At 49.1% G+C, this 13,470-nt stretch overlaps 1 protein-coding gene across 1 annotated transcript; it reads right to left on the bottom strand.

Annotated features, from left to right (window-relative positions):
* Positions 1-8,987: 8,987 nt before the first annotated feature.
* Positions 8,988-11,164, bottom strand: LOC108541929 (putative uncharacterized protein C1orf220). Its single transcript, XM_017891704.1, has 3 exons — positions 10,362-11,164; positions 9,779-9,892; positions 8,988-9,695 (listed from the first exon to the last, which is right to left on the bottom strand). The coding sequence occupies exons 1-3, from the start codon at positions 10,467-10,469 to the stop codon at positions 9,531-9,533; spliced, it is 387 nt and encodes a 128-aa protein (XP_017747193.1). The 5' UTR covers positions 10,470-11,164; the 3' UTR covers positions 8,988-9,530.
* Positions 11,165-13,470: the final 2,306 nt, after the last annotated feature.

Here is a 13,470-nt window from a genome sequence, read left to right as displayed (position 1 = left end):
CCTCTCCCACTCCCAGGTATGGGAGATGGGTCCATGTGGCCTGTCTGGAAGACTGCAGGGTGTATTTTCTCCCATCCCTCCCGTCCAAGTACTAACCAGACCTGACCCTGCTTAGCTTCTGAGATCAGACGAGATCGGGCATGTTCAGGGTGGTATTGCTGTGGTCAGGGTGTATTTTCTTGTAAAGCTGTTCCCAGCTTGGTAATACCCCTTCCTTCCCTGCTTCAGCTCTCCTTTTCCTCCCCTCTTGCGGCCTTGGTATTGCCCCTCCCAGTTAAGCCTTAACACAGAAACTTTGCCTCAGGGACTTTTTTTTTTTTTTTCTAGAGAGTCTAGGTTAAGACAATCACTTTGACCCAAATTCTCATTTCCTACCCACTCTGTGGAAAGATCTGTCATCTTCATGAACATGAAGTCTTTGGACTCAAAGCACAGGGCCCCGTCCCTTGGTGAGGCCTGCAGCCACGGTGAGGACTGATGGATGACATTTGCAAGAATGCCATTCTGTGCAAAGCTACCAGACGCTTTGGCTGAAGATGGAGGCAGGAGAAGAAAAATTTCTCAGGTGAATTTCTCTGGGTAAAATGGTTTTCTCGGCCCAGGGGTGCCACTCACGATGATATGGACTTCTTTAATACAAAAGGGACAACTTTGTAAGAAAATAGCAACTTCAAATCAAAATCTCTAAAAGTAGGGAGGCATTTATATCCAGAAATTATTCACATCTATAAAAAGATTGGCCGGGCACAGTGGCTCATGCCTGTAATCCCAGCACTTTGGGAGGCTGAGGCGGGCGGATCACGATGTCAGGAGATCGAGACCTGGCTAACACAGTGAAACCCCATTTCTACTAAAAATACAAAAAATTAGCTGGGTATGGTGGCTCATGCCTGTAGTCCCAGCTACTAGGGAGGCTGAGGCAAGAGAATGGCATAAACCCGGGAGGCGGAGCTTGCAGTGAGCCAAGATCGTGCCACTGCACTCCGGCTTGGGTCACAGAGCAAGACTCTATCTCAAAAAAAAAAAAAAAAGTAATGCTACCCCTACTTAATAACAGATAAAAAAGAAAAATAACTTCTACATGGTACATGACCGTCCATTGTGTAAATCATTTTAAAAGAAGAAGAGGCCGGGTGCCTCTCTTCTACCCACCACACCTCACAGCAGGACAGGAAGGAAAAAGAATTTGTCTGCTGGCTCTTTGCTGTCTCCTGGGCAAAGTCTCCTAGCATTCCCAAAGTGCTAGGATTATAGGCGTGAGCATCACTTGAGCCCAGGAGTTTAAGACCAGCCAGGACAACATGGTGAAACCCCATCTCCACAAAAAATACAAAAATTAGCCAGGAGTGGTGTGTGTCCCTGTAGTCCCAGCTACTCGGGAAGACCTCCACTTGAGCCTGGAAGGTCAAGGCTGCAGTGATCCATGATCACACCACTGCACTCCAGCCTGGGTGATGGAGTGAGAGTGAGACTCTGTATCCAAAACAGACAGACAGACAGAAAAACCCACAAGAAGAAGAAGAAGAAAAATGTCCATGTGGAGTCCAGGCATTTTTAAATTCCATAAAGGGGAGGGCTCTGGAAATGTCAGGTGTAGTTACCACTAACGCGTTTGGGGTTTAGAAGGCAATCCTTTGGGATCAGCCATCATTTCCACTCTCTGTCCTCCTCCAGGAATCTGTCACACCTGACATTTGGTAACTTTATCAGCTGGGGCCATGGAGAAGCTGTGTTTGGGACTAGGATGCATCTGTAACCTGAGCATTCCCAGGGAGTGGCCCTGGCTTGTCCCCAGGCTGAGAGCTGCTATCAGGAAAGCAGGGCCAGCTGGCGCCAGCTGGAGGAGAGGGAGCCCAGGACCTCTCCCCTACATGTGTGAAGAGCCGCAGATCCCATGGATGCCAGCTCCCAGAAAAGCAGGTGCTGGTCAGGAGGCGCCCCTGCAGGCAGTCTTTTCCCTGCCCTCCTCCTTTTCTCCCCACCCAGCCAGGGCCCATCCTCATAAGCTCTCTCCCTGTTCTCTCCCTAGAATCCAGTTTCTCTTCCTCTCTGTGGTGGTGGCTGCTTCAGTCAGGCCTTTACCAACTCTCACCCACAATCCAAGCTCCATACTGATGTGGCCACCAGCTTAGCTTCTCTCTAGTCCAGTGTTTGATAAGGTCTGCCAACTGTCAGAATCATGAGGTGAGCAGGCAAGTACACAGGCTTAAAATGCAAATTCTCAGGCCCTGCCCTGGCCTAGCGAATGAGAATTTCCAGGCAGGGTATAGGAACCTTTACCTTCAACCAGCTGTCTAGGAGATTCTGCTGCGGGCTAATCATTCTTTCCTTGGCTGCCATCTAATTTTATGTAAACATAGATTGGCTCATATCACCCCCTTGCTTTAGGTAGCTGGGGTGCGGATGGGATGGGCTGCTTGTGTCCAGATGCGCCAGATGAACTGGTGGGGTTGAGCCACGCCGTCTCTTTACTAAGAGCTGGAGATGCTGCCTGACCTGAGAAATAATTCGTCTTAAGAGACAGGGCAGGCTGGACCTCGTGAGGAGGATCAGCCCCAGGAAGGGCCAGTGCTTGGCACTAACTCGGCCCTTGGTTAGAGCCAAATAGATACCTGGCCCTAATTTACTACTCCTAAGGACAGAGGGAGTCGTAAGTAAAATCTGGACGTACGATTGCACTAAACATTGCTTAATGCACTCATGTACGCACATGCAATCACGTGCAGCAGCACTTTTTAGAGGCCCCTTTAGGAAAGCATTTCTCCCACTTCCACACAGGGTGACTCTGGCCCCCCGACGACTCAGGGATGCCTGGCTGGAGAAGGTAAAGACCAGCGCTAAAGGGCAGCAATGCCTGCCAAGGGACACCAGGACCTCACCACTTTAAAATGAAGGCTTTCTCCCCTTCCATAGCTAACCCCTACCTGTCATTTTAGCTTCATCAACCCCCTCCCCAAGCAGGCACCCTGATTTCCAGTCATTCCAAACCAAATGATTCCCCTGTATCCCCTGCATGGGATTAGGCTACAAACTTCAGTGGCAGGACAATTCGTGGTTAAGGAACTTAAACCCTTATGGAGAAAAACAGACAGTTGGCAGTTGAGACAAGAGATAAGCTAGAAAAACTTCTGTAAACACTCATATAACCAGGACACCACGCAGAATACACCACACAGAATAAAGACAACGTTTGTGATATTTGCTCATTTTATTAATTTCCATTAGAATTTGTAGACAATGGAATCTTCCTTCCCTGTATTTTAAAGGAAATGCTTGTCAATGAATTTTGCTTTGCCCCTGTATTATAAACATGAAGGTACTGTCCTTGATTTTTAAACTCAGAATGGTTAGCTGTTGCTGTGTTCACAGGTCCCACAGCTGCAGTGTCACCTGGGGAAATGGTAACTTGGATGCTTGCACAGAAAACATGGAGTTGTCCTCTTGCCAGAGGCACAGCGTCCTTTCTGCTTCTGATCTTTGGGCCAAAGCTTGCACCATCTCTGCTTCCCCCATCTCTGATCCCACCACAGTTAGTTCCAAGGCCAGAGTCAGCTCCCTGTAACTTCCGCAGAAGCATCTAATGGACAAGACTTCAGCCTGTACTCATCTCTGTGGAAGGAGGCGGATGCCACGACTGCTCACCCTTTTCACTCACCTTATTCTCATCTTCCTATAATCTGGTCCCCACAGAGTAGTCAGAGTAATAATTGGAAAGTATAAATCAGTCTTATCATGTCCCTACTTAAGATCTTCCAATGACTTCCCATTCTCCTTGGAAGAGAATCCAAGCATTTGGCCATGCCTAAACAGCCCACATGGCCTGACCTCTGTGACTTCTTCATCTTCCTCTCCTACTTTTCTTCCTCTTCTCCAGCTCAGTGATATTGGCACCCTCTTGCTCCTCATCCAGCACATCAGGGTCCTTCCTGCCCCAGGGCCTTTGTACTTGCTCCTTCTGGGGTGTCCTCCCCACCCAGTGCTTCCCATCGCTGGCTCCTTCCCAGGTCAGATGTCCTGACCTCAGAGAGGCCTTCCCTAACCACCTCTTTACACGGCCCCTTTTCTTCTCTCACACTTAATCTCTTTACCTTGCTTTATTTTCTCAGCACAAATCGCCATCTGCAATTCTTGCAATTATTTATCTATGTGTTTACAGACTGTCTTCTCTGACTAGAATGTCAACTCCCAGAGGCCAGGAACCTGCTCTCCTTGTTCATGGGTATGTCCCCAGGACCCAGCCCAGTGCCTGGCACACAATTAGCACTCAACAAGGGCATGCTGTGAACATATATCCAGACCTTGAGGTGAGGTGGCTTAGGAGGGCTGGGCCTTGGAAGTGGCACATCCACCTGGAGGCACTTGGATCGATGAGATGACCAGACCTTGTGGCTTGGACAGGTGAGCAACACTTCCTGGTGAAGGTGTAGGCAGTAGCCACCAATAGTGGGGCCTCTCCTCTGTCACCTTTCCAATCTCTTATCTCCTTCCAATCCATATCTGATTCCCATTCTCCACCTTTCTCAGAATACTTTCTCATTCAGACCTATTTCTTTACCTTTTTGGTTTTATGATGTTGTGATGTCGTTCATATAATTTAGAATATGCCATTACTTTACTTGCAGTTGGGAAAGCTACTAGATCCTAAACTGCCTTCTAATACAGAGAGAGTCACCTTCAATACTGCTAAAAGTTAGAGGCACTTTTCTTTTTGACTATTTATGAGCCTTGTACAATTACTAGTTAGATGAGTTTACTGTAAAATATCTTTAAAAGGATAAAATATACTTATATGATTCCTTTATGAAACAGCTCACAAATCATGTAAAAATGAACTGTTCCAGGGAAAATAAGCTGGCACTTAGATCCTTAACCAATTTTCTTTTGTGTTTGCATACACGTCTGTCTGCGATATTATAAACTTCCCTCAATTGCCCTCCTGCAACATCAGATTCTTAATTAAATGAGCACCCCTGCTACAATTCTCTGATAAATAAAATAGCATTTCCACATGAATTAAAAATGCCAACTTGTTAATAGCGTCCCTGAGGTTTTGTTACAAAATCATCACTCTTTCTTGTCATTGTTCAGGCATAAAAAGACCATATTACAATCTGGAAATAAGAATGTTCTTCAGGCAATTGATTCTCAAGTGAAGACTTAATATTCCATAAGACAGCTTTCCCCCTCATTCCTATTATAATACATGACAACAGTTAATTGCTTAGAAACGTTTCTCTTATTGTTTTATTTTATTGAAACTCACCAAATTCAGATGAGCTGGAAGAGGAAGCTGGCCTGAACTGATTTGAGAAGTTACATTAAAAAATACTAGGTAGCAAACTTCTTAGAGGCAGACAGCCTGTTGTACCTGTCTTTGCTTTCCTAGCATTTAGCTAGGTAATTCGGGCAAGGTACTTAGAGGCCTTCATTTTCCTTCTCTATAAAATGGTCATAATCCTAGGCCTGTTGTGAAGACTAAATGCTTGGAACTGAGGAACTAGCATGTAATAAACATCTCACAAATGTTACTGGCTTAAAACGACTCAGTAATTATCTGCCACCCAGGCTGCAAGGCAGTGGCCGATCTCGGCTCACTAATCTCTGCCTCCCAGGTTCAAGCAATTCTCCTGCCTCAGCCTCTCAAGTAGCTGGGATTACAGGCACATGCCACCACACCCAGCTAATCTTGTATTTTTAGTAGAGACAGGGTTTCACCATGTTGGCCAGGCTGTCTCGAACTCCTGACCTCAGGTGATCCACCCACCTCGGCCTCCCAAGGTGCTGGGATTACAGGCGTGAGCCACCATGCCTGGCTTTCAACAACTTAAAATGCTCCCCAAGACTTTCCAAGAAGAGATCCTTTTCCAAGAAGAGATCCTTTTCCAAGAAGAGATCATCCTTCAAAGAATGGATGATTCATTTATAATTCACAGCCCCACTTGCATACCAACAATTATTCTGGTTAAGCCCTTTAAAGAGCTGATTTCTTAATTAAACCTAACATTCCCTTTGCACTTGTTTGTCCTTCGAATTTTCTTAGTAAAGAGTTTCTTTTAAGCAGTGCAGACGAGCGCTCCAATCTAGCCTAACCAAGTACATTTACTCATATATTAAATGAGTGGCATCTACAAGAATGATGCTATGCTGTTTTGTTGTTGTTGTTGTTGCTATTTTTGTTTGTTTGTTTGTTTTGAGATGGAGTCTCGCTCTGTCTCCAGGCTGGAGTGCAGTGGCACCATCTCAGCTCACTACAAACTCCGCCTCTTGGGTTCAAGCGATTCTTCTGCCTCAGCCTCCCCAGTAGCTGGGACTACAGGCGCAGCTAATTTTTGTATTTATGCTGTTTTTTTTTTTTTTTTTTTTTTTTTTTTGAGGCGGAGTCTCGCTCTGTCGCCCGGACTGGAGTGCAGTGGCCGGATCTCAGCTCACTGCAAGCTCCGCCTCCCGGGTTTACTCCATTCTCCTGCCTCAGCCTCCCGAGTAGCTGGGACTACAGGCGCCCGCCACTGTGCCCGGCTAGTTTTTTGTATTTTTAGTAGAGACGGGGTTTCACCGTGTTAGCCAGGATGGTCTCGATCTCCTGACCTCATGATCCGCCCGTCTCGGCCTCCCAAATTATGCTGTGTTTTAAAGCAATAGAACAATACCAAGAATGGTCACCACAAATAATGCACTCTTGTTTTTGAGGAAGAACCTTGGTATAGTCAGTTCGATGTCAGCCGCCTTCCTCTCCTAATCACCCCCCTTTGCCTTATACTCCCTTGTTTAAATTAACGCATTCTTGGAATAGAGTCTTAATTCATTACAGGGACCTGCAGTTTGCACTTTGTTTTTCATAATTTATCCAGAAAGTCCTCATGGTTTTGTTTTTAAGCTTAGCTAGGCATTTCATTATTTTGGTGACTTGTTTCTTGGCACCACATAGGTGACAGCAAGATGATAATTAAACAGGGCTTTGAGGGATTGAGTGAGCCAAGACATACCCAGGCTGCCTGGAACATGTGTGGGGCCTGGAACAAGAGACCCAACAGAAGCCCACATTCCTTATGCTGGGAGGCATCTCCTCACCCCTGCCACTCCAGCCAGGTGACCTCTGCCCACCAGGGGCCTCCAGCACTGCCACCATCTGCTGGCATTACCTTTTACATCCTGCAGAGGAACACGAGGCTGGGGAGTCCAGTTCAAATGCAGAATTTGTGGCCTCTCTGGAACTCCACACTAAATGTAGTGGCACAAGGTGATAGTCCCTGGTGCCCAGCCTATAGCCCAGCCCCCTTCTCTTCCCACCAGGCTCCGGTGCCATGAAAGCTCTTCCATACAGGCATGTGGACACCCCAGCTCCACAGCGGAGCTCTGTCAGAACCCTGCAAATAGCTGCCCCTTGGCCATTCCAATGAAATAGGAGTGTGCACAATGCTGTGGTTTGAATGTCCAAAACTCATGCTGAAACTGAATCCCCAGTGCAACAGTATTAAGAGGTGGGGCCTTTAGGGAGTGATGAGCACCTTATAAAAGGAATTGAGGGAGTGAGTTTGGACACTTTCTGCCCTTCTGTCTTTTCTGTCATTCAAGAACATACATTCATCACTTTTGGAAGATCCAGCACTGAGGCACCATTTTGGTTTTTTGTTTATTTGTCTTTCGAGACAGAGTCTTGCTCTGTTGCCCAGGCTAGAGTGCAGTGGGGCAATCTTGGCTCACTGCAAACTCTGTCTCCTGGGTTCAAGCAATTCTCCTGCCTCAGCTTCCCAAGTAGCTGGAATTACAGTCATGCATCACCATGCTCGGCTTATTTTTTGTATGTTTAGTAGCGATGAGGTTTTGCCATGTTGGCCAGCCTGGTCTCAAGCTCCTGACTTCAGGTGATCTGCCCGCCTCAGCTTCCCAAAGTGCTGGGATTATAGGTATCAGCCACCATGCCCAGCCCCAAGGCACCATTTTGGAAGCAGAGAGCAGCCCTCGCCAGACACCAAACCAGCTGGTACCTTGATCTTGGATTTCCTAGCCTCCAGAACTGTGAGAAATAAATGTCTATTGTTTATAGATTTTCCAGTCTCAGGTATTGTTATAGCAGCATTCCATGGAAATACAGGTGTGCACACCGACAACACAGTCCACTCAGGGAGGACAAACCCAGCAAGCAACTTATGAAGCCCTAGCTACGTAGAGAATGTTCTAGAAGGATGGCCTATGGGCTTGGCCCTTGAAATTGCTGTCCCAAGGCTGGGATTCCTCTTACCTGGGTCTGAAGGCAATGCCTACTAGGTCTGTTCATTCTTCTCATTGAAAAACCAGCTCCTGCCCCCAATCTGTGTGGTGAAGAAGGGAGTGCAGTCAAATGTAAGAGGGTGGGTTATTTAAAACACTATGGTATATTCTCTACATTAGAAAAACCGCAGATGGGCTGGGTGCAGTGGCTCACACTTATAATCCCAGCACTTTGGGAGGCCGAGTTGGGTGGATCACTTGAGGTCAGGAATTCAAGACCAGCCTGGCCAATAGGGTGAAACCTGGTCTCTACGAAAAATACCAAAATTAGCCGGGCATGGTGGCATGCGCCTGTAGTCCCAGCTACTCGGGAGGCTCAGGCAGGAGAATTGCTCGAACCAGGGAAGCAGAGGTGGCATTGAGCCGATATCACACCGTTAGACTTCAGCCTGGGCATCGCAGCAAGACTCCATTGCCAAAAAAAAAAAAAAAAAGAAGAAGAAGAAAAACCTCAGATGACATCAGCGAACAGAGAAAGCTGAGATTCTAGTGTTGCTCGTGAGCTTACCTAGAGGAGGCCGGACCGAAACCAGGTCTCAAATGCAGTAGGGATATGCATCTGCTGTTTTTTTAAAAAATATTTTTTAAAGTATATTTTTAAAATACAGACAGGGTCTCACTTTGTTCCTCAGGCTGGTATCAAACTCCTGACCTCAAGCAGTCCTCCTGCCTCCTCCTCCCAAACTGCTGCCATTACAGGGATGAGCCACTGCGCCCAGCCCATTGTAGTTTTTATTAGAATTTATGATAAACTTTTCATTTCATGGCATTGTCAATTACATCAGGTATTTTCTTGGTCATTTTTTCTTTAAGTTTTTGTCTGGAAACCTGCTCTGGGGAGACCTCAGTTTTCTGCCCACCTGCTTTGTGTGTGGCCCTCCAACTAAAGACAAGCCCCTTAAAGATCACCACTCCCATGCCTTGCCTCTACCACAGGTACTTGAACGGCTTCTAAAACTTTTAGATCATCTCTGCCATATTCAAGGGCCATGGAAGTTTCAGAAGTTTCCAAAGCAAAATGTTTTGTCTGAAACAAGTTGCTTTGGACTTTATCTACACGATACAGGCACTTTCCTCTGGTCCCCATAATTGTCCCCTCAGTCATTTGCTTGGTGTTATGACATGTAACAAATCAGAGTGGGAAGGCCTTAGTTTTCTCTTTGTCAGCATTCTGGGATGCCCTGGGGGTAACAGGAAATGCACCCACAGGTCCATGCAGCTGTCTTGTAGGTACTTTTCTTACCTGTGGGCCAGATCCTGTCCTATGCAATGTTGATGTTTGTAACTGTAGAGTTTATTTTTTGGTTTAGGGCACGAAATAATTGCCTTAAGAGCACCCGAATTGAAGCAGAGAAGGTGGGGACACATTTCTTGGCCCTTTGATGAACAAACTGAAGATCACTGTTCTGGCTTTCCAACTGCAGAAGCTGTGATGTGGCAGGAAGAGTTGGGACTGTGCAGCCAGGCTAGCTCTCCCATGTCCCTCGTCCATCCTTCATTGCCCACTCACTTGCCGAGAGCTGCTGAGGTTCAAGCACCCAGGATATCCAGGTGGGCCACATTCGGCAGGGCATTGTGACTTGGCGCCAAGTCTTTCAGCCTCCCTCCATCTCACTTTCTTTACCTGCAAATAACAATACCGCAGACCCCTCACAAGCAGAACTGGTTCAGCTGGTGCTTGGTAGGTAGTCAAAATCAACCTTCAAGAGTCGGTGTCCTGGAGCTCAGCAGCTGTCCCGGGCCTGGAAGATGGGGTGTGCTCCTGCTCCGTCTCCTTGTGTGGTTCTGGAGTGGGGGATCTGCACAGCCTGTGGGGTCCCCAGAGAGCCTGGGGCTGCTGCAGAGCAAGTTCTCTGTTGTTGGCAAATAAAGCCATAGCAGAGATGACTCCAGTAAGCTGAGCACCCTCTGAACAAAGAAGGAAATGTATTTGCTCTTTCCTGAGGCCTATTAAATATTGGAAAAAACACTGCCAGATTTAACTTCAAAATGTAATTTTTCCATTATGGCTGGAGTGCACTCCCCGGCCATCCAAAGGCTTCTAAATGCATTGGGGGCTCAGTTACGACCCTCACCAAGTTGTCTTGTCTCACCTGGAACCCACTGGCCCTCACAGAGTTGAGAGAATATTCATTTTCTTGAACTCTTATCAACAACAGTTTCTCGCTTGCCATGATTCCATGAAACTGGGCAGCCCGCATCTCAGAGATAGGAAGTCAGAGAAATTCTATACATAGGCTGTATTTGCTGAGAAGACAAAGAGACTATTTTCCATTTCTCACTTCTCTCTCAAAGTGCAAAAACAACGGGCCTGTCTGGCCTAGTCACTGCTTTCTGTCTCTGAAGTGTTCCAGGCGCCAGCACCAGCCTTCCTCCTCATTAACGTTCCATGATGACTCCTTCCAGGTGCTGGGGATCCAGCCCACGGGGTTATTAGAGGGCAGACACCAACAGGGAAGGTGCTGTTGACTCACCCTCACAAATATCATTCCTTACATTGTCAGGGCAATTACAAAACACGACTTTAAAAAATGCAATAATAAAATATCCAACTGAAGACTTTCACTATAATTAATCCGCCAATCTTATATTTTGAGAAGGTCGAGAGCCGTGAGGGAAAATAAACCCTAGAGAAATGCATTGTTTTTAAATTCTTTCAGTAAAGACATGTAGGCATTTTCTAATGTTTTTCCCAAAAAGAATATCTACCCCTCTAATTCCACAAGAGCTATAAAGAATTAAAGAAATTGTGATTAACAGCCCTGCATCTGGAGCTCATGAAGCTCAGAGGATTGGGAATGAAGTGGCAGGTTTAGGTTCGAATCAGAACTTCTGGATTTAAGAAAACAAAACAGGCCAGGCGCAGTGGCTCACACCTGTAATCCCAGCACTTTGGGAGGCCAAGGCGGGAGGATCACCTGAGGTCAGGAGCTTGAGACCAGCCTGCCCAACATGAGAAACCCTGTGTCTACTAAGAATAAAAAAATTAGCCAGGCATGGTGGTGCACGCCTGTTAATCCCCGCTACTTGGGAGTTTGAGGCAGGAGAATCCTTTGAACCCGGGAAGCAGAGGTTGCAGTGAGCCGAGATGGAGCCACTGCACTCCAGCCTGGGCCACAGAGCGAGACTCCGTCTCAAACAAACAAACAACACAAAATGCAAATTCTGGCCAGGCATGGTGGCTCATATCTGTAATCCCAGCACCTTGGGCGGCCAAGGTAGCGTATCACTTGAGGTCAGGAGTTCAAGACCAGCCTGGCCAACATGGTGAAACCCCGTCTCTACTAAAAATACAAAAATTAGCCAGGTGTGGTGTTGTGCACCTGTAGTCCCAGCTACTCGGAAGGCTGAGGCAGGAGAATCGCCTGAACCTGGGTGACAGAGGTTGCAGTGAGCACAGACCGTGACACTGCACCCCAACCTGAGTGACAGAGTGACTCCATTAAAAACACACACACAGATTGCAGATTCCCGGGCCCCATCCTCGCCTTTCTGAATTGGAGCCTTTCATCCTTTAAGAATGAGAGGGTGAAATCTGCATGTCATACAGATAGCCCAGGGTCTATTAATCTGATGTTGCTCCCCAGCTCCCTCCAACACCATCAGAGGGTGCACGGATTAGGCCACTGTCGAGTGCAGAGAAGGATCCTAGGTGCCGCGTGGCTGTGCCAAAGCAGCAGAAACAGGTGGTGTGCCTTAAGATGCATGCTCCAAAGCTGTCCGCAAGGCCTCTGGTACAGGCTTCCAGGTCTGCGTCTCGGCTTCCCCGACAGTGTCCATGCGACACTGTCACCAGTTTCTCCTGTCACAAGCAGAAAATCAAATTCGGATTGAGCAAATGATTCCCTGCCCGGGTGTGGAAGAAGGGTCAAGTCCTAAGGATGGAGAGAGCGCCGGCTCCTGCCAGGATCCGCGAAGCTCGGGAGGAGAGGCCAAGCCACCAGGCACCCGGCGGGAGAGGAGGCAGCGGGAGGGCGACGCCCAGTGCCTGCAGGCCGGGCGGTCCACGCCTCCCCTCCCCCTGCACACCCTATTCCCTTCCGGTTGCCCCGCCCGGGGAAGCCCCCTCCCACACCTGCCCGCCCAGCATCTGCACGAGAGCCGCGAGCCCTGGCCGCAGAGCTGGGAGTGGGCCGCTCACCTCAGACGGCGGCCGCAGCCCGGCCCTGACCACCGGCCGCCTGAGCCCTCCGTTCGCTCGGCGCGAGAGCCGCCACCCGCCCTTACCCCCATCCAGTCCGAGGCCAGCCCCGTAGGCTCCGAGCCTGCTCCGTGAGAAGCCTTTTCCCCAGAAGGAGAGTTACTGGAAAGCAAGAGGAAGCCGAGGAGAGGCGGCGGCTGCAGCGCGTGGGGCCGGGCGGGGGCGCGGGGCGTCCGGCCACGGACTGGGCAGCGCGGTGTCCCCTCAGCCTGGGACACGGCGCGGCGCCGGCGCCACCCAGCGGACGCAGCGGGAATTGCGCTCCCTCCCTACCGGGGGCTCCGGACACACAGACCAAGAACGACGCCTGCACCTGAATAAACGCTCGGGACCAGGCCGCTATCGTCCCTCTGCTGGGAGTGAGTCAAGTCTCAGCAAAAGAAGAAACCGCCTTGGCCGTAATTCCAAGAGTGCTGATGAAGACGGTGACATCTGACGTTTCAAGGGCACTTTCCATTTCCTCCGGTGTGCGCGTTCCGGGCCAGTGGAGCGCTGCGCCGCCGGTGCTGGACCTGGAGGTCTACAGGACTGTGACAAGTCGGAGTCTCGGAGTCCTGGGTTAAACATCAGTCGGGAGCATTCCTTCATTCCCTGAGCTCCCCTTGCCCTTCACCCTTTGGTCCCTGAAGCCGGAAGGGAGACTGCCCCGCCCCTTGCCTGCCGCCCGTGTGGCTCTCCCGGGGCCCTCATGGCCCCTCTTTCCCAGCCCTCCAAACGGTGAAGGGTTGTTTCTACTGGTGACTTCCACCTGTGGGAGCAGAGAAAGGAAGCGGGGCAGGGGAGAAGGGGAAGGTCAGGCGATTCCCCTCCTTGCGCTGCAAGCCGGGAAATAGAACACCTGCAGCCCTCCCCGGCGCCCTGCGAATAGGTGGGAGTGGGAACACCACCAGGGCAGAGCCCCTCCAGCTGGCTGGGGTCTGCACCTCCTCGCCAGCCCGGCCACTCAAAACGGTGCTCGCCTCCCTGCTGGGGTGTAGAAGCCTCTTGGAGCACCACTTGTA

Source organism: Rhinopithecus bieti, unplaced genomic scaffold, assembly GCF_001698545.2.
Source record: "Rhinopithecus bieti isolate Rb0 unplaced genomic scaffold, ASM169854v2 scaffold_20101, whole genome shotgun sequence".
Taxonomy (NCBI): domain Eukaryota; kingdom Metazoa; phylum Chordata; class Mammalia; order Primates; family Cercopithecidae; genus Rhinopithecus; species Rhinopithecus bieti.
Note: the sequence above shows the minus strand (reverse complement) of the source record. Positions and strands in the feature narration are given on the sequence as shown.